We start from the raw sequence: 20,989 nt of genomic DNA on the forward strand, positions 1-20,989 counted from the left end.
ATGGTATTGTAGTGGCTGAAAAACACTGGAAACATGAGCCACAAATCATCATAGAAAATGATGAAGTTTACATCACATGGGATCACCCATTACCAACAGCTGAAAAGACAGATGCTAGAAAACAGGATATAGTAGCCCATGAAAAGAAGACAAGGTAGCATTGATCAGTGAAATTGCCACACCCAGTGACTTCAGTGTCTTACATTATGGACAGACACAAAGTCATAAAATATCAGGATCTGCAGGCAGAAATGAGAGCAATGTGGAACAAAGATACCCAGACAGTTTCAACAGTAGTAGAAGACTACTGCGAAGAGCACTTTTGGCTGACATCAAGGAATGAAACAATTCTAATTTTGAACTTTATTCATACTTTGACTTAGGAATGGGGTACATTCCCATTATGGTATTAGAAACCCAAAAGACTTGGAAAAAAAAAAAAGACATCTCAGGATATTGTCAGGGACCACTGAGTCTGTGTTTTTGACCTTAGTGAGTGCTGCCAGGACCTGCTCCCTGTTAATCGTTGGGAGGTTTATATTATTAAGTATTTCATGGGGGCAGACAGGGGGGAGTTGGGGTGAAATTTGAGCTGCATTTGTCAGCCAAATTCTCTTTGTCATTCTGCTCAATGAAGGTGGCACCATTTACCACCGGTTTCTCACAACTTAGGGCTTTCCGCACCTCTCACAGTCTTGAACTAAAGACTTTGGGTGGCTGTATCTCTGCACTGGATATACAGCAGACTAGCTAGAGAGAGATCCAATTAAATAAAGCCAATATTGGAGCTCTAGTCCTTTGACATTTGTTAACTAGCTAGGCCCACTGGATACACAGTAGCTTTTCAGGGATGACACAGAAGCAATGTGTGCTGAGGGAATCAAACACTGTAACATAGAAACTACAGCTTGCTGCCTTAACCCCCTGCATCAACTGTCAGACAATGATCCCCAAATGTCCAGATCATCTGCCACTATATAAACATCATACTTTGGAGATGATGGCTTGCTTAGTCCACTATTTAGTGCAGCACTCAGCTGCCAACTGAAGATAGTGGCTATTGGTAATATTATGTTTATCCTTGGAAATGTATTGGAGGACTGTGCCAGATGTCAGCTTTTGTCCTGAACTCCCCTTCATACACACACACACACACACACACACACACACACACACACACACACACACACACACACACACACAAAAACACATCTGCATATGTGCACCCACCCCAGAAAAGTGACAGGACGTAAATTACATTTATTGATATCAACCAAAATAATACTGGATTATCTTTCTACTTATTTTAAATTATACTTTATACTGCATAAACTGACCTGATTATAAGTAAGATGGTAAATTTTTAAAATTAGGACAAATTTATATATTTTGGTGTTTTGAGGAATATTAGCTCAATGGAAATACACATTTGTTGTTGTTTGTTGTTATAACAACTGTTTTACACCATGAAAGTCTTTTTGAACATACTTCAGTAAAGAATACATTTTACAAATAATTCTGAAAAGCAAGTAACTTAATTTATTGAATAACATGTTGGGTGCAAACAATGGCATATAGAAATAAACTCATTGCAGATACAAATAAACCACAAAAATGTACAAACTCAGAAAGAAATCTACACTATACCAGCAATGTAAAAACTGCCAACGTTACCTCTAGTGTGTTATAACAAGTCCAAGAAAAAATCATGAGCACTGCACAAAAAAGAAATCTATTAACAAAAACTAGTTTTTGCTTGAACTTGTCATAATGCAGTTTAGAGCTAGCTTCGGCAGTTTTTACATCGCTGGTATCCTCCAGATTTATTTCTGAGTCATTCCAGAAACACATACATCTATGACTTAAGTTAACTCTTTGGTAACATAAATTTCTAGACTTTTGAGAACAAACACAATATAGTCAGTCTTTTCACTAGTTTAAAACAATGCTGATTTTTTTCAAAGCTAAATGCAACAGTGCTTACATTTTTTTCCTTTTCAGTGCTTACATTTTTTCCTTTTCAAGAAACATAGGTAATGTTTAACTGGCTTATTTTAATAAGTTTATACTCTTCTTTACCTTCCTGCAGATTTTACCTGGGCTATAACCTAATTCTTATACACTACCATGAGTTCAGTTCATCCTCCAGCTGATTCTTTCTCTCTGATTAGGCCCTCTAGCCTCAATGCACCCTCTGTCCAACTGAGACATTAAGCTAAAGTTTCTGAAATTCTAACATATCCAAAACATACTCTGGGAAGGTTAGTCTACATACATAATACAAAAAACAAATGTGGAGATAGAAGCTATTCTGAATTTCTTAGGTAATTTTTTTTAAAACTTAACATCACATGAAGATTCACTCCTGGCATCCTGTACAACCATTCATTTCTTTCCTGGGCATTAGCCCAGGCAAGCTGCCAGCACTACAGCCTATTCATTCCCTGGTCTAAGTCAGAGGTGGGAGTCAAGTGTGGGAAGTGAGCCAAAATATGCATGCTGGAGTAATTTATATATGGGGTGGGCATGCACATGGGTATTTGCTGGAGCTGTAGTACTGCTTTGCAATGATGCAAACTCCCGTGCCCTCAGAGCCTACTCATTGCCACCTACTCCATCCCCTACTCCTTCAACAATCCCTGTTCTTCACTAGGGTGTGATATGTGGCATGCACAGCACACTCTCACTGCCTCCCTCTTAAGAGAGAACCAGTGTAAGTGTCATCACTACTTCTCCAGACCCTCATCATGTCTTCCGGCTGCCCAGGCTGCTGGCTGAATTCAAACATCTGGATTATAGTCAGGTATTTAATCTTCTTTGCCTCAAAGCTGGCATAAATTCTTTGGTACATTTTAGAATATGCTTCCCTATGGTTCATAGGTGTGTACTAGGCTAATGGCCTTGGAGCCTTTACAAGCCTAGCCCATAGATGTGCCCTGGCATTGTGCCGCCTGACATTAGTTCCCAGTGCCTCTATCAAGTGGAGCCACTGAAGTGATCCCCGGGGTGAACTTTCTATTTCCATCCACTCATCATAAGAACTTCTCTGAAGTCCAGAAGTCCAGACTCTTAAAATTTCTCTTAATACAATTTAAAAATAAAATTAAACTGCTATTTCTATACAACTATGTGGCCATGATATAGGAAAACAAATGTACTTACCAAGATGACATAATTTTGGATTTTCATCTCCTTGATGACAGTATGTGAATGTTCCCTTCATTTCTGAGAGTCAGTCAAATGTTCCTATTTTTGTTATACTTTCCTCTTTTTCCCTTTCATACCTGCTGACCTTCAGCTCTCTTCCACTCATTTCAACAAGATGGCAACCAGTCTGAAACAAAGGGTGGCATTGCTTCTTCTTCACTGCTTTAAATATATCCCCAACCACATTTGGCCAGGGGCACACTAGTATCAGTGATGTGTGGGTTTAGATTTACCCACCCAACCAAGGCTACAGCATTTAAGAATGGCCATTAATTGCACCAGAACTGAGAACGATATGTTAAACTGAAATCATTTTCCACTTTTACTTGCCTGGCTAGCAGGGATGTGCTTATTTCTTTATATATCTAACCCCCATATGTTTACAGTTCTGATGCCATGACCACAATAATGGAATATGCATCGTAGCCACTCCTGCCTATACCTGGCCCCAGCTACAGCAAGAGTTGTTTGGCAAGCCTATACACATCATGGTCCAATGTTGCTTGCAAAACTGCTTTTATTGACACAGCAATGAGCTAGTGGTGGACAGTCTCCTCCAGATATTGCTCAGATTGGTAATCAATTGTCGCATGGGAAACAGTTAGGGCTTTGTCTTTATGTGCTATGGAGCTGTTATACTTTTCAAGTAATTTTATGCTATTTGTCAACTCTTAGTCAATTCACATGTTTCAATGGTCAACAATGCACACAGATTTCATCTGTGTTGCAAGTGAAATGAGTTGAACTCTGACATCACTATAGGATTACTATGTGTAAATGCAAAATGCTGGATATTTTTCTTCTGCCTAATTTCCTGAATATTATATTTTATCTGCAGTCATTTTGATAATAGTTGCATGTATATGAAGTATGACTTGAGAGATATTTCCCTTACGATTCCAATGAAAATAGGACATCTCCATTAGATACTGTTAGTCAATAAATAACATAATTTTGACATTTAATATTATCTTGACTTCTTAAATTATCTGATTTCTCTTTTAGTGATTATAGTAAGCATGCTAGTAATTTTATGGATGATGTAAGCTAAACAAGTCTGGACTGTAATTTACTTTTCTGTTTATCAGTGCACTAACTGTTTAACTGCTATTCTACTTGGTAAAGTTGGATTTAAGCAAACAACTGCATAGATAGAACACAAATTGCTGCCATCACCTTTTGGCATACAACTAGAACTCATCCACCCAGATCTTTTGACACATTTTCTCTGTTCTCTGGGGAGTTTCTGATGATTTTTAGGCTCTGCTCTAAATAGATATGTTTGCTTTATAGTGCAATGGAATTAAAGATAGTAGCAGAAGACATAGCTGTAACGCTTTAATCAAATCCCTAGAGGGGAGAAAACCAAACAATGGTATTACTAGGAAGAAATGCATTAAAGATATCAGACCACTAATTACCTACTATATACTGCCACTCCTCATGTTACAGCTGTATGAATAGGTAATACAATATCTAAATGCTGGCACATTTCACTGTATTGTTTTATTTTAAAAAGAATGAGCACATCCAAGCCAAGAGGTGACTCTGAACAATTCAGATAAAGTGTCACTCAGTCATTACCCTTCAGCCAAACCATATTTAGTTTTATTTTCTCACAAAGGCATGATATATTACATTCTGTCTGAGAATATCTGGGAAATAGTTTTTTATTAACAGTATAGTGTGGATGGGCGGAGATGGCGTAGGAGTTATCCTGAAGGAACAGTATTATAAGAGTGTTTTCGAGGTGAAAAGATTGTTGGATAGAGTGATGTTTATGAAGCTGGAAATTGATGGTGTAATGATGAATGTTGTTCGTGCATATGCTCCACAAGTTGGGTGTGCGATGGATGAGAAAGAAAAATTTTGGAGCGAGTTGGATGAAGTGGTGATGACTGTACCCAAGGGTGAGAAAGTGGTGATTGGAGCAGATTTCAATGGGCATGTTGGTGAAGGGAACAGAGGGGATGAGGAAGTGATGGGTAGGTATGGTGTTAAACAAAGGAATGCAGAAGGTCAGATGGTAGTGGATTTTGCAAAAAGGATGGACAGGGCTGTGGTGAATACGTATTTTAACAAGACGGAGGAGCATAGGGTGACATACAAGAGTGGAGGAAGATGCACACAGGTGGATTATATCTTATGTAGGAGGGCCAGTTTGAAGGAGATTGGAGACTGTAAAGTGGTGACCGGGGAAAGTGTAGTTAGGCAGCATAGGATGGTGGTTTGTAGGATGATGCTGGTGATCAAGAAGAGGAGGAGGAGGAGGAGTGTGAGGGCAGCACCAAGGATCAAATGGTGGAAATTGTTACAGGGTAATTGTGAGGTGGATTTCAGGGATGAGTTAAGACAGGCACTGGGTGGCAGTGAAGAGTTACCAAATAGCTGGGTAACTACAGCAGAGCTGGTAAGGGAGATGGCTAGAAAGGTGCTTGGTATGACATCTGGACAGATGAAAGACGACAGTGAGACATGGTGGTGGAATGAGAGAGTATACAGAGAAAGAGGTTGGCAAAGAAGAAGTGGGATTGTCAGAGCGATGAAGAAAGTAGACAGGAGTATAAGGAGATGAGGTGCATGGCAAAGAGAGAGGTGGCAAAGGCTAAGGATAAGGCATATGAAGAGTTGTATGATAGGTTGGACACTAAGGAGGGAGAAAAGGACCTATACCAATTGTCTAGACAGAGGGACCAAGCTAAGAAAGATGTGCAGCAGGTAAAGGTGATAAAGGATAATGAGGGAAACATACTCACAAGTGAGGAGAGTGTGTTGAGGAGATGGAAAGATTACTTTGAGGAGTTGATGAATGAAGAGAATGAGAGGGAGAGAAGGTTGGATGATGTGGGGATAGTGAATCATGTAGTACAATGGATTAGCAAGGAGGAAGTAAGGATAGCTATGAAGAGGATGAAGAATGGAAAAGCTGTTGGTCCAGATGGCATACCTGTGGAAACATGGAGGTGTTTAGGTGAACTGGCAGTGGAGTTTTTAACCAGATTGTTTAATGAAATCTTGGAAAGTGAGAGTATGCCTGAGGAATGGAGAAAAAGTGTTTTGGTATCAATTTTTAAGAATAAGGTTGATGTGCAGAGCTGTATTAACTACAGAGGGATTAAACTGATCAGTCACAGCATGAAGTTATGGGAAAGAGTAGTGAAAGCTAGGTTAAGAAGGGAGGTGATGATTAGTGATCAGCAGTATGGTTTCATGCTGGGAAAGAGCACTACAGATACGATGTTTGCTCTGAGAGTGTTGAGGGAGAAGTACAGAGAAGGTCAGAAGGAGTTGCATTGTGTTTTTGTAGACTTAGAGAAAGCATATGACAGGGTGCCTAGAGAGGAGTTATGGTATTATATGAGGAAGTCTGGAGTGTCAGAGAAGTATGTAAGAGTGGTACAGGATATGTATGAGGGTATTGTGACAGCGGTGAGGTCTGCAGTGGGAGTGAAGGATGCGTTTAAGGTGGAGGTGGGGTTACATCAAGGATCAGCTCTGAGCCCTTTCTTATTTGCAATGGTGATGGACAGATTGACAGAAGAGATCAGACAGGAGTCCCCGTGGACTATGATGTTTGCAGATGACATTGTGATCTCTAGTGTGAGTAGGAAACAGGTGGAGGAGACCCTGAAGAGATGGACATATGCTCTAGAGAGAAGAGGAATGAAGGTCAGCAGGACTAAGACAGAATATATATGTGCGAATAAGAGGGAGGACAGAGGAATGGTGAGGATGCAAGGAGTAGAGGTGGCGAAGGTGGATGAGTTTAAATACTTGGGATCAATAGTTCAGAGTAACAGTGAGTGTGGAAGATAGGTGAAGAAGAGAGTACAGGCAGGATGGAGTGGGTGGAGAAGAGTGTCAGAAGTGATTTGTGACAGACGAGTACCAGTAAGAGTGAAAGAGAGGGTCTACAAGAGGGTAGTGAGACCAGCTGTTGTTATATGGGTTGGAGACAGTGGCATTGACAAAAAGGCAGGAGTTTGAGCTGGATGTGGCAGAGTTAAAGATGTTAATATTTGCACTGGGTGTGATGAGGGTGGACAGGATTAAGAATAAGTATATTAGAGGGTCAGCCAGGTTGAAAGGTTTGGAGGCAAAGCCAGAGAGGCAAAATAATGTTGGTTTGGACATGTGCTGAGGAGGGATGCTGAGTATATTGGGAAAAATATGCTAAGGATGAAGCTACCAGGTAAAAGGAAAAGAGGAAAGCCTAAGATAAAGTTTATGGATGTGGTGAGAGAGGACATGCAGGTGGTTGGTGTGACAGAGCAAGATGCAGAGGACAGGAAGAAACGCAAACAGATGATCTGTTGTGGCAACCCCTAATGGGAACAGCAGAAAAAAGGTGATGATTAACAGTGATGTTATCCCACAGTATATAATTTTCCAAAAAGTTAATGTAATTTATATATTACCTTGTAGATGTCAAATATTCATTGTGGGGTAAACTAATAGATATGTGAGGAGCAGGAACATATTGACAACATAAAAACATAAATGCTCATAATCAGTCTTCTTTATATGTTATAGAAAAGCTTAAAACTGACTTGGGAATGTTTAGATTGGCTGTCCTGCAGCATGCAGATGTATATGAGAGGGGAAAGGTAAAGCAAAAACAGCATTACAGTGAAAATTATACTTTTTTATTTATTTTATTTTTTTAATTTTAATTTGTTTACCGGGAAAGTCCAGTTTGGCATATAACCCATTTTCAGTGAAGGCCAAGGAAGAAAAGTTCCAGAACATTTAACAATTTAGCACAGAAATGTAGTAATATATAAATACAGTAGGATCAGCCTGAAAACTTGAGGAAATATGGCTGTACAAATTATGTTGTTTAAGAAATTGCAAGTGTCAGCTATCAAAATATTACACATACTTAAATACACAATTAGAAAATGAATTGTATATATATTTAAATTGTGTTTAAGAAGTAAAGTACAGTACAGTATTGGCTAAAAGTACAGTCGAAGATGTACAGTAAAGAATGCATGGTGAGAAGTGGATGGTTTAGAAAGGGAGACAGAGAAAAATAATAAATAGAGAGGAAGGTTATAGTAACAGAGATTGAGGAATTTAGGTATTATGCATATGAAGCTAGCCGGGAAAAATATACGTGCAGAGCCATGATTGGGAGAGACAGTTCCTTAAGGGGTATTTGAACCAATGTGTGCCTGAAGCTGTTCTGGTGTCCATAGGAATATTATTCCAGTACTTGGCAACACTATCAAGGTATTGCAAATAAGTTGTAGATTTATTTGGTTTGTAGACAAAGAGTAGCTCCTTTTCGGAAAAATGTATACTGTGGTTTGATGAGTACAGATGTAGGATGCTGCTGATATCAGGGCATGATGATGGTTTACATATCATTTTATGAACTTGATGAAGTTGAGTGTATTAGAGCTATCGAGGTAGTTCAAGCCAGTTTAGAAAGTTGAGAGCCTCACAATGAATTGTGTTGTAAGGTTAATTTACTGCAAATCTAGCTACTTTGTTATAGCACTGTTCTGATTTGATTCTGAGAATAATTTGTAAGTTAGTGAGGATGGGTGCAGTGTATAGAAGGGAAGGAATAAGATATGCGTTTGCCAAAGTAACTCTTTTTTGCACAGTGAGATGTTTTTTGATGGACAGAGCATACCAAGTTTTTGATTTTTTTATTGAATTACATAGTTATATTTGACATATTAAATCAAGATGTTTGAGCTATGAAATTAGTTCAAATGTTACATTTAAACCTTTTAACTGAGATATTGCAAATAATAAATCATCAGTCATAAAATTATTTAAACTAGGCGCCATAGTCGATACACCAGCGGACACATACATCCTACAAAAAGGCCTCACAGAAATGGACAACTGGTGCCGGAGTCACGGCCTTAAACTAAATGCCAAAAAATGTATAGTCATCCCCTTTGGGAAAAACAAAGTACCCACAAATTATCACAATGACAGCAACCCACTGAGTACGGAAAAAGTAATCAGAGACCTAGGGACCCAAGTCGACAGCGACCTCTCATTTGACACCCACATTGCCAAAGTGGTTAGAAAAACATTCTACCTTGCACACCTCATCATGAAGGGATTCACATCCAGATCCAAGGATGTCATTGTACCCCTATACTCCTCCCTCATCAGACTCATGATTGAGTACAATGCCCCATTTGGTATGTACCTCACCCGGCATTTGCAACAGCTGGAGAGACCACAAAAGTACCTCACCAAGAGGATCAAGGGTCTCCAACATATGTCTTACTCTGCCAGACTAAAGAAACTTCAGCTCTATTCAGTAGCATACCACCTGCTCAGAGGTGATCTCTGCCTGACGTACAAGGCCATGTCCAATCAGGATCTGATGGACATGCTCCACCTCAAAAAATCCAAATCCATCAGGACCACGAGAACTAAAGACTTAAACCTCGGCACAAGTATGAATAGGACATGCTGGAGGGATAGATTCATAACCCAGAGGCTTCCCATGCTTTGGAACAAGATCCCACAGTTCGTATTAGGCAGAGCCCTTCACTGACTCTCTTCAAGAGAAATCTTGATGAGTGGATGGGAGATCGTAAGTTTACCCCAGGGGTCACATCTGTGTCACTGCTAGACAGGGGCACAGTAAACTAATTCTATTATATAAAGGGACCTTCATTGTGTCACTACCAGACAGAGGCACAGTATTCTAAATTTATTCTGTACATTTTTTGTACCATTTCATGGGGTGGCAAAAGCCACACCACTATGGCTAGGCTTACAAATGCCCCAGGGCAGATAGTTCTAGGCTAACTATGGAACTATGAAAAAATGCTATATATGATTTAAGTCATCCCAAAAAAGCTTAAAGCTCTGATACAATGGATTTTCGGGCTTTGAGCAAATACAATTATTTTAAGCAATCTTTAGAGCTTATTCATAATAAAATACTTTCTTAGTCTAGATTAATAGCCATTTCCAATAAATATTGGGAAAAGCACACCGTAGGAGATGGAACTGTTGTGCAGAATGTTAGTAAAGTGTCTTTTATTTCTGGAATGCCATAAATATGGGACATATGTAGATCTGAATCCCCACTAGGCTTGTGTGCTACGATTGGTGCTTCTTGGGTTAATGGCTGTATATCAGAACTGTATATAGTTCACAAATATAGAAAGAGTTAGCATACAGCAGCCTGTCAGAACTAATTAAGAAGCAATGTAGGACATGGCAATCTCACATAGTGGGTGAATTTAACCTCCCAGGGTTGGAGTGGGGGTGTTTGCTGTGTGCATATGTGACAGAGCACATCTTGTTACAAGCAATGAAGTAGTCCAGAAATTGAAGGTGATACTGGAGGTTATACTAGTCTCTGTCAGAAAAAATGTGTAAGCAGAACAGGGCCAAGAAACAAAGCTAGTGAATTACAGTACAATTGCACCTAATTCAGAGCGGGATGCTTAAGCAGAGGACAAGAAAACGGGGGTGTGGGGGGGGGGGGTAATTATCACAGACTGCAAGCTACAAAAATATGTAAAAGGAATTAAAATGTATTAGTTTTCCCCTAGTATCTAAAAATAAAGAAAGAAAAACATGGAAATAACAGAGAATGGTAGAAAATATAATATCAGAAGCAACACATGTACAGATGCTCAGTTAATACTTCCAGCATCACTTTACAGGATGTAATGGGGCATTCTTAGCAACATTTAGGTACAATTTAATTCTCTTCTCCAGCATTTGCCTTCTGACAAAAAAAAAACAGCTACATGTTTCTAAGCTTATCACAGGAGAATTAAGAGGTATTATAGCTCATACAGTTACTGCAGAAAACTAAAAATATAAAAAAGGGAACACCCCTTCATCCTGGTGGTATGGTATTTAAGACATGTCAGTAGCTAAATGATGACATTGAGGCCCATTTGGCTAGCCTTCATATAGTATTGCTTAGTACTTTGAGAGTCTACCAGGTGAGCTGCACATCAGTTGGGGAGCATGTGAAAAGCTGTGATAAAAATATCTATACACCCAGCTTAAGTTGTATTAAAGGTGCACTGAATTAAAAAAATGTAAACAGCTATTTGAAAGATAACCATAAAATAAAATACATTCAACGTCTTTTAGAAAATATTTAGTATTTAAAAGAAGTGCATGAAATGTTCTATTAAAATTATGCATCTGCTATTTGGGAAATGTACTGCAGATTGAAAGTCAGTCTAGCTTTACTGTGTACACATCTGTACTACTTCAAGCCTAATATTCCTTGGAGATGGGCAATATTGTTTGACACAGAATACACTTTTCAACACACACACACACATTTATATATGCGCGCGTGTGTGTGTGTGTTTGTGTGTGTGCCATGTGAGAGAGTAGAGAGAGAGAGAAACTGAGAGTGAGGGATTTGCTGGATTTTCTTGATAGAACATACCCAAAAAGGCACAGCTACCTGTAAAACGTTTGCAAGTTCTATACTGATTGTATAGATCTTGCAAGCTAGTAGCATAACATATCTTTACCTAAAATTAGTTAGGATCTAGATTAGATGATAGTGTTTGCTGTCTGTCATCTATTTATTCAGAACATTTAGTTGAAATTTCTTGTACAAGCTTATTCCAGTTTGCATATTACATATTTTAATTTATTTCAAGTAAACAACTTTATTATTCAGTTTTAAATACTTTGGCTAGTAATTAATTTATGAGCTTAAATGCATGCATATTGAATCTTGTGTAATGACTACTGTTTATTTGACTATCGAATAGTGACTGTTCAGAGCTAACTACTACTTAAATCATGGCTTACATTATGAAAAAAAAATGATGTGCTTGGTTTTGTCTTGAGTAGTCTAGCTTGTTGGCCATGTTGCTATAGAGGGTGTTGGTACTGTAACCTTACCATCTAACCCTCTTTCTAGCCAGCCCACTAGCATAGAGAGATAAACCCCTAATTGCAATGTAGGCAACCAAGGTGCATGATGGAGCCTGCAGGAAGGATGGGAATGCCTAAGTTGAGAAAGAGGAGTGAAGTAAGTCACATAGTAAAGTGATCCTTCAGAGGAAGGTATGGAACAATGAACTGGAAGGTAGGCATGTGTTTCATCAAACTGACAGCTGGCAGTAGCCTTCACTGAATAAATGTACAGGTACATGTATTTGTGTTACAGGTAGGCATTGTGAACCACATGGTGACATGTCCCTCCATCTATGGGAGGTCATATTTTGGATAAAACCTTTCCTATACCTGGTATGCCAGCAAGGGCACAAGAAACCCTGAAGTCTATCTGAATAATGCCACCCCACTGGTGGCTCCCACCCTAGTGAGTATGACTCTCACTTCTAAGGAAAGGATACATTTAAGTTCATTGTGGGTGGTCTGATGGTTGGCAGCCATGCGGTCAAAAAGATATAGAAAGAATCATTTACCCACCTTTCTGGAAAAGTGTGTGTGTGTGTGTGTGTGTGTGTGTGTGTGTGTGTGTGTGTGTGTGTGTGTGTGTGTGTGTGTACGCATGCCAGTGAGCTCATGCTCGGGTACACATATGCACAAGCATGCACATGCATGTATAAAATAATTGCTGACATGTTTGAATTAATGTTGTAAAGCCTGCACTGGGAAAACAAAGGGTGCAGTCTAAGGTAGGTGAAATCCTGGGAGTCCAAGTATTACAACTCTGATGTAGTGCTGTATGTCGTAAAACTGACATGGGTGTGACAGATACTGTCTATTACCCAAGGCAGTACTGCAAATTTACCATAAGGTATTTAGGCCGATCACTCCTCATGTATTAATTGGATTGCAGCTTTATAAACTGAGAAACCATACCTCTGCTCATCGCATATATTTTTGTGTCAGTGAGTAGGACTTATACACCTGTTCATCACAGAAAAACTAATGAATGAAACTATGAAGATGAAACTACTGCATTTTCTAAATAGATAAAACATTTATGACTATTAATAACACAAGTTACCAAGCAAAAGTAATTGCTGTGGATATAATTTTTAAATTACATCAATAACATGGCACCCTTTCCATGCATAGAAGTTGGCAAAATACCATAACTGCTGTCTGACTCCTTTGTGATCAAGCACTCAGAAATATGGGTAATAGCCTACTCAGGACTGCTTTCTTTTTGATCTATTTTATTTTTATTTTATTTGTCCTTTTTTGGCCAATTTAAACCCACTAGGCTAGTGGCCCCTTTTCATGGGGGACCCACGATGGTATTCATAATACTAGGGGAAATTTGGCCAGGGCATCAGGGAACTTTCCTTTTTCTTTTTGATGGGTGCTGTGGAATCTTTTACATCCACCTGAATCTATAGGTATAGAGTGAGGAAAAGATGTGAATAGGTTATTAGCACAGATGTTGAAAAGTAAGGGTCCAAGTAAGGAGCCTTGGAGGACCTCAGTTTGGATTGGGATAAAAGGTGATAAAGCAGTGTGCCATCTGACTGACTGAACTCAATTAGTGAGGTCACTAGAGAACCAAAAATGGTTCTCTAGTTACATAATAGAAAAGAAAACAAACTATATTATCATTTTTTCCATTTACACACATTATACATTTTAACAAAATTATAGAAGTAGTTCACTCATGGTCTCCTATAAGAAAACTGTAGAAAAGAAAACTGAGATAGTCCATGTAGACTGTAAGAGTAGTCCAGTATAAGAAAGTTTTCTTTATATATCACTATGCCTACCATACTGAGTTACTAATTTTCTGGAGAAAGAAAAATGATTTTTGTACAGAATGTGGAGAAATGTTTGCAGTGTACATCAGCAATCTGCAATGTAATAAGTCTTACAACTCATCTCAGTGGTACTGTTGGTGTTCTATTTGATTTTGCCAACAGAAGCATAGATTCTAGCCCTGTGCAACACATATGAGCTGATTCAGATTAGTCATTGTACTAGAGCACAGATGGTGCTCTTCTTTAAGTATTGTCTTTTATATGAAAAACAGAGGTAAGGTTAAGGTCAGTTCTGCCAACATTCTGAAAAATATGTGTGTTATATCAGCAACAGTTGCTTAGCACCATGACTGAAATGCAGTTTTGAAATGATCAACACTCATATGTATGATCACAAAAAAGTGATGTTTTTATAACACTCAACATTTGAAAGAACAAGACTCACTTCGTAAGTGTTTTTGAAGGGGGCTTTGTCCCCCCACACCCCAGTATTGGAGTTATATACCCCACACCCATTCTGCTTAAGTCTACTAACTGTGAAATTGCTACAACTCAAAGTAAACAAAAATCCCCAAGACAAGATATGGTAACCTTGCGTTTTAAATGCAAAATAATCACACCTTAGTAATCCCTCATTAGATTGTCAATCACTTATATATAGCAGTTCAGCATGGAACCACAGTTGCTCATTATTAAATCAAGACTGTATTACACATCCCCAGGAAGCACGTCCTTTCTGTAAGAGATGACAATAACAATAGAGGAGCAGCATTTCAACAACACAGTTACCATTTCTTGCTAACACAGCAGGTATAATCTGTAACAGGAAGATCCAATCCCTAACCCCATCTAAACGGTTCTGGTGTGATCGCAGTATACAATAAATTATCTTTCCTCATTAGAAAAGGCTACAGTGTCCTAGTAAAATAAACCAGACTTGGGTAATTAAAGGGATTCCAGCAGCTCATTAAACCAACACCGAAGTCTTGGCAAGTTTAAAAAAATGGTTATGAAAATACAATAGATCCATAGTGTATCAGTGCACCTCAGTTTCACAAGAAATAACATTATTCTCTTTCAAAAATCTGTAGCAATGTTTCCTTATTTTAAGTTGCATAATATTGCCTCTTATAAAATACTGTATTTCCCAGCTTCCTTTTTAAAACTTGCTTTTAAAACTCTAAACCTTTGTGTCAGTGCCCTGTAGAAAAGAAAATATCTGCAGTTCTACAGAATAAAAGAAAAAAAAAATCATTGTTATAAAAAAAATCCTGCAGAATAATGACTGAAAATGACAAACTTCTCATTATGCTTTGTTGTTGTACTGAAATCCATTCTTAACCCCAGCACTACCACTGATATGCTGCAATGGAATATAATCTACAAATTCTAAACTATATTCCCAAATGCTGAAGTCCAAATCAGGAATTAAAACAGAGAAATTCATAACTCCATGATTCCAAAACCTCACATGTGCTGTTACTAAACTAGGTAAAGGCCTTTCCTTGCAGTTTCTAACAGAAGACAGATGAAGATCACTGAAAGATGAGACTTTTCCAGACTATTCTGCATGTTTTAACTTATAAAATCAAACCTTACTGTGCTACTGTTTTATGTCTTAGATGAGATGCGCGACAGTTCTCACTCATGTACCAGCTACCATGTATATAAAGTGGTAAAAATAATAACATCACTAAGTAACTTAGAGCATTACCATGCAAGCCACTAGGCATGTGTTATGTTTACATAATAAAGTGGATCTGATGACATACCAGACAAAGTGTACAATGCAATTAAATAAAATTAATAAACTGTTTCACGATTACGTTTCACATAACCAGACTACTTGTTTGCTCCAGACCACTTGCAATATATCCAACAGAATTTTAAATTAGTAAACCTAATAACCAGGGCTTATCTATAGCAATGATGAAACAATGGCAACCTGCCATTGAAAATGTATGCCACTATATTTCATTACATATTCCCTGATACTTTACAAAACATGCTAGTAACAAGTGCAGTGTGAATGGCCTAGAAACCATAACACATTCTTTCTATAAAAGGACACTTGTTTTGTACTATCTGTATCTGACATTTATACTGTCAGATTTAATCAGTACAAGATGTTACTAAAGAGAAATATAGTTGCAATCTGCAATACTGTTTTACTGGTATATATACATTTAGCAGTTTTGGCACTTGTAAATACACATTCAAAGACACATTTCAACAGAATACAGCAACAAACAGGATGTGTCCCTGTTTATAACATTAAGGCTGGAAACATTTTCTTTTGCAGTATATTCTTTCATATTTTTTTTTCGTAGTGTGCTTCTCTGGATTGCCAGCCATGTTAATTTATGACCTGAATACCTCAACAGGTCAGCTCCTATCCATATTTTTTAAACTTTTTCCTTTAAAGCACTATTATAATTTCTCAGAATTTGCATGTTGCACATTCATCTTCATATCATAGTAACATTACAGTATATAAATGGCATCTGTTACTTAAAACAAACTGAAATATATAATCAGGTCATATACTGTGTAATCAAAGATGCATTTTCTCACACGGTAGCCAACAGCCCTGACATCTGCAATACATTTGCATCAACAGTGTTTGTGAGTTCATCTGCATTTTATTTTCATGTTTTCTTTCCCAGGCCATTATACCTGTGCATAATTTTATATCTGTTCATGATTTGAATGCCTTATAAGTGCTCCAGGCATACTGAAAATAAAATATAGCAGAGCCATATGTTTGTTTTTTCTTCCAAACCTCTGATTTTAACTTAAAATGCATATTGACAGGGATGTGTCTGGTGTCATACACATATGAGATTTGCTGGTCATGCAATTAATTTCATATGCACGCAGGTAGACATAAGACTGGGTAAATCTACTAAGAGCAGCTTGTCAAGGTCAATTTCAGGCTCAGTATAAACTGGCAAAACATGCCAGTCTTGTAATATAATTAACAAGGGTACAGTATATCCACATATATAATCAGATCATCATCATACATATTCTTGCATTATTTATGAGAGGATAGCAGCCTCCCTTCTGGGAGGGTGAGGTGGTTGTTTTTTTTATTGTGGAAAATATGTGACATAGTGAATTAATTAATTATTGGTTCTGGATCAGGACAAATAACATATCTGGATAAAAATCTACTGCTTGAAATCCTTGTATAATAATCAGCAGTGCTACTAAATTGTGTTTTCCATATGTACCATTCATCAAATTACAGAAGAAACTTTTCCATTATGAAGAAAGAATCCATGAAACACAAAAGCTACAAAAATAATTTTCTTCTTTGAAACTTTTAATAAAGTGCTTTGAATAATATATGAATTCTGTCTACGCAATAACTTTATCTAAACTATCACAATACATGAGTACATTTTTCAAGATAAACACCATTAAAAGGTGGGAAGAAACTGTATATACATCAGGCTATGGTCTCAGATTACATAATGGAATTTTTGTCAGAAAGACAAAAAAAAATAAGAAACATCGAGATGGAAACAATTCATCATATCCATTTGTAAACCATGGTTTACTAAAATAAACCTGAATAGCATGAAAATTACAACAACACTAAATACAGTTGAGGATGCAATGAACATAAGCATCTGTTTAAAAGAGCAAAAACAAAATTAGGTCAGCTTTCATTAGTTTTCTAGCACAAGGTTACAAACAGAAAAAAATGCATGCAGCTATTCCAGTTGAATCATTCCAAAAACTTTTTTGTCACTTGAAGTAAAAAATCTAAAAGAATCTGCAGTTCTATCACACAGGCTATACGTGGCCACCTTCAACTTGAAACCTCACCTTACCTGTAGATGCTGTTGTCAAGGAAACAGGTAAGTTCTTTAGCTGCTCATTGCTCTCAGCTTCCTGCAATTGCAGTTGATGTGCTTTATCTTTGTTACTCTCCCTCAAGCCTGCATTGTCAGCATCACCTAGTTCCACAGCAGCCCCTTTGGCTTGTGAGGCAGAACTCCTGATACATTCCATTGGCTCAAAATCCTCCTCAGACCACTTTGTTCCTAAACTAGACATCTCTAGAGAATTAGTGGATGTGAATATTTCTGTCTCACTGGAAGCAGAGCAGAAGGAAAAATGAACTGCTTAAGACTGTACCGACAATGTCTGAACCAGAATCAAATTACCAAATCTGCTGCAGACTGAGAAAGCTCCACCTCATGACATCATTAACACCACCCTCTCTGTGACATCAGCCACCTACCCTCTTCCTACTCCAGCTACAAAGCATAAGGAACTCCACCCTGTAACGTCAGAAATTCCAGGCTGGCAGTCATCTGGAGTGCAGACTGTCTTTGAAACAATTAGAGAAAAATAAAAATGAAAAGTAAAACACAGCCAAGCCAATTTGACCTGGCCATATTAAGGTGCAATCAGTTGCCATAAATAAGTGAAACCATTGTCTTTCTAATGGTTCTGTAGCCACTTACTGTGTATTTTAAAGATGAAACAAAACAGAACAATAAGAAGACTGGTGTGTCTTTCGGACTGGTTTATTGTTATGTGCTTCTGCATTCATTTATGTGATGTAGCTACAAATGGTAGGTAAAATCACACTAGTTGTGAAAAGTAGTTAAATGTTGTATAGAGGCCTGAAATAAAGTGCAGCATTTTCAATTGCAGTCTTCAAACGTCTGAGGACAGTCTATAAAGTGTTGCAAATCATTTTTGTCTTCAGTTATGCAGCTTGCAAGATCCTTCTGTAGGAACATACATACCATAAAATCAGGATGCAATATAAAGCTTCATTTTTAAAGTAGCTACACTTATTCATACTGCACAGCGCACATTACTTCTTTTGGCATTTAGCTGAAATGCAACAGATATACGTAGAATAAAAAGTCTTTTATGGAGCACAAATAATTATTTTGGTTTGGCACTGCAGGATTAGTGTTCTGTCTTCTATGTGTAACAATACATTGTAGCAAATTGTATGTAGTGTCTGCTTCTCTGAGTTATAGATGATAGAGGTTGTACTCACTGGATAGTAAGAAGTGCAGGAGTGCTGAAACAATGAAAAATTTGCCTAGGTCCATATGTGTATAGGGACTTTTGATCAGATTTGAACTTAGATCTTATAGTTTAAAGTTCATATATGTATTTATATATATATATATAAATATATATATATATATATATATATATATATATATATAAATATAAATATATATATATATATATATATATATATATATATATATATTATGGGGTTTATATTATACACCTGTGATGACCGTGCCCTGGCCCAGCAATCAAGGAGCCTCAATCCTCACCACTAACACCAGGGAGGTCGTCTCATAGAAGAGGAAAGGATAACTAATACACACAGTAAAGTACAATTTCCCTTAAGTGCACACAGAGATCACAGTCAATCTGGGGCTGGTTGCTCCCTTGCTCACCAGGTCCCCAATAAGACACCCCACTGGCACAGCTATAGGGTCCAGGTCTCAGCCTAGCTGGGCAAGCTAAAACCTCCAGTACCCTCTCTGTCCAACCAGTGCTTGGTGTCCCTGCCCAAGTAGGTGACACACCACACACACACTTTGAGAAGAGGTTATACAACCACACAGACACTCCTGGAAAAGGCTGACACAGATTCTCCAGCTGTGCACCTTTACCCAGACCGTATGGTAGAAATTACTGCCACCACCCAACTAATAAAATCAGCTATTAAAAGGCCCTTAAAAGGGTGTCCAATTATTACTGTGCAATGTTATTATCCAGTGGTAATGTGACTATACAGTCTAAGGTTTATCAGAATGGCCTATTACTATAAACTCTATAAATATGCATTGTACTCTAGAGCCTATCGCTACACAAACCAGCCACAGGTAGAAGGTTTTAAAAATATTTAATAATAAATAATTAAAACACAAGACAAAACTACTACACCACAGAGATATCTAAGAGTTCAGAGATCACACAGAAACTTAAAATAATACAGCAGGACAGGTCTGATTTCAAAGAAAAATACCTAATTAATCTTTACTAGCTTTAACTATTCCTACAAGAAATCACAGTGCTAAAACTTACATGTGAGCACAAGGCAGAGTGTTGATAAGTTGGATATCAAGATCAAAATGCTCTCAGTCTCTCTCTGAGACACAGTTTATCAAACATCACTAACAAACATGTCTCTAAGGCTTTCCCAAATTACATCATTTTTGACACTTAGGTTTTCCCAGTATTCATATAGCATCAACTTAACACCTGGTCTGAGTTCTCAGGCCACAAACTGCATTATTTAGCAATCTCACACCTGCACAGAAACTTGCAACAATAGAAGACATTTCACATGTATATTCTAACATAAATTAGAGCAATAAAGAACATTCCACATTTAAATTCTGGTCATAAACTTTAGCCTTAAAACAATGGGTATAAAATCTTCATCCAGCCACACTGGAGCCGAATTCTAACATGAAAGGGTACAACATGCTTCACTGGGCCAGTAGAGTGCAATGTTGTCACATATTTTGAAGTTCCACATTTCACAGTGTTCTTTTACATTCAACAAAACATGCCTGTATTTTACATTTATTTACAAATGCCAGAATTATATATCAAATTCTATTTGACTAGGCTGGCAGCCTTTGCCCATCTCTACCGAATCGTCACACCCCCCCCCTCCCCCGGGGAACTCAAACAAGTTTTTCAAGTGCTCCTTGAGAAACATCACTTCAGAGTGACAGGTCTTTCTGGGTGTACCTCACCGTTTTCCCTGTCTTGAGAGCCCATCTGCATTGGCATTGCTACTCCCACTGCGGTGCTGCACTGACATATCATATGCTTGCAACCCCAGACTCCAACTTAGCATTTTGCTGACTGGCTCTGTTTAACCATGTTAGAGGGTTGTGATCAGTCATCACAGTGAATTTTCTTCCATACAGATAAGGCTGAAGTTTTTGTAGTGCCCACACTATGGCTAGACAGTCCTTTTCTACCGCTGCATAGCATTCCTCCCTCGGTTGGAGCCTATGACTGAGATAAACCACTGGGTGCTCTTCTCCCTCTGCAGAAATCTGGCTAAGTACAGCCCTCACCCCACAGTTTGAAGC

General features: G+C 38.0%; 1 protein-coding gene across 2 annotated transcripts in view; it reads right to left on the reverse strand.

The window, feature by feature from the left end:
- RTN1 (reticulon 1) overlaps positions 1-18,061 on the reverse strand; it is a 1,542,311-nt gene extending 1,524,250 nt beyond the window's left edge. For both annotated transcript variants that reach the window (XM_044074464.1, XM_044074463.1), the window contains exon 1: positions 17,723-18,061. In XM_044074464.1, the coding sequence (XP_043930399.1) occupies positions 17,723-17,948 (226 nt within the window). In that variant the 5' untranslated portion in view covers positions 17,949-18,061. The remainder of the gene's footprint in view (positions 1-17,722) is intronic.
- Between the last annotated feature and the right edge of the window lie 2,928 nt (positions 18,062-20,989).

This window comes from Protopterus annectens, chromosome 6.part0 (assembly GCF_019279795.1).
Source record: "Protopterus annectens isolate FY-2018-M chromosome 6.part0, PAN1.0, whole genome shotgun sequence".
Classification (NCBI taxonomy): domain Eukaryota; kingdom Metazoa; phylum Chordata; order Ceratodontiformes; family Protopteridae; genus Protopterus; species Protopterus annectens.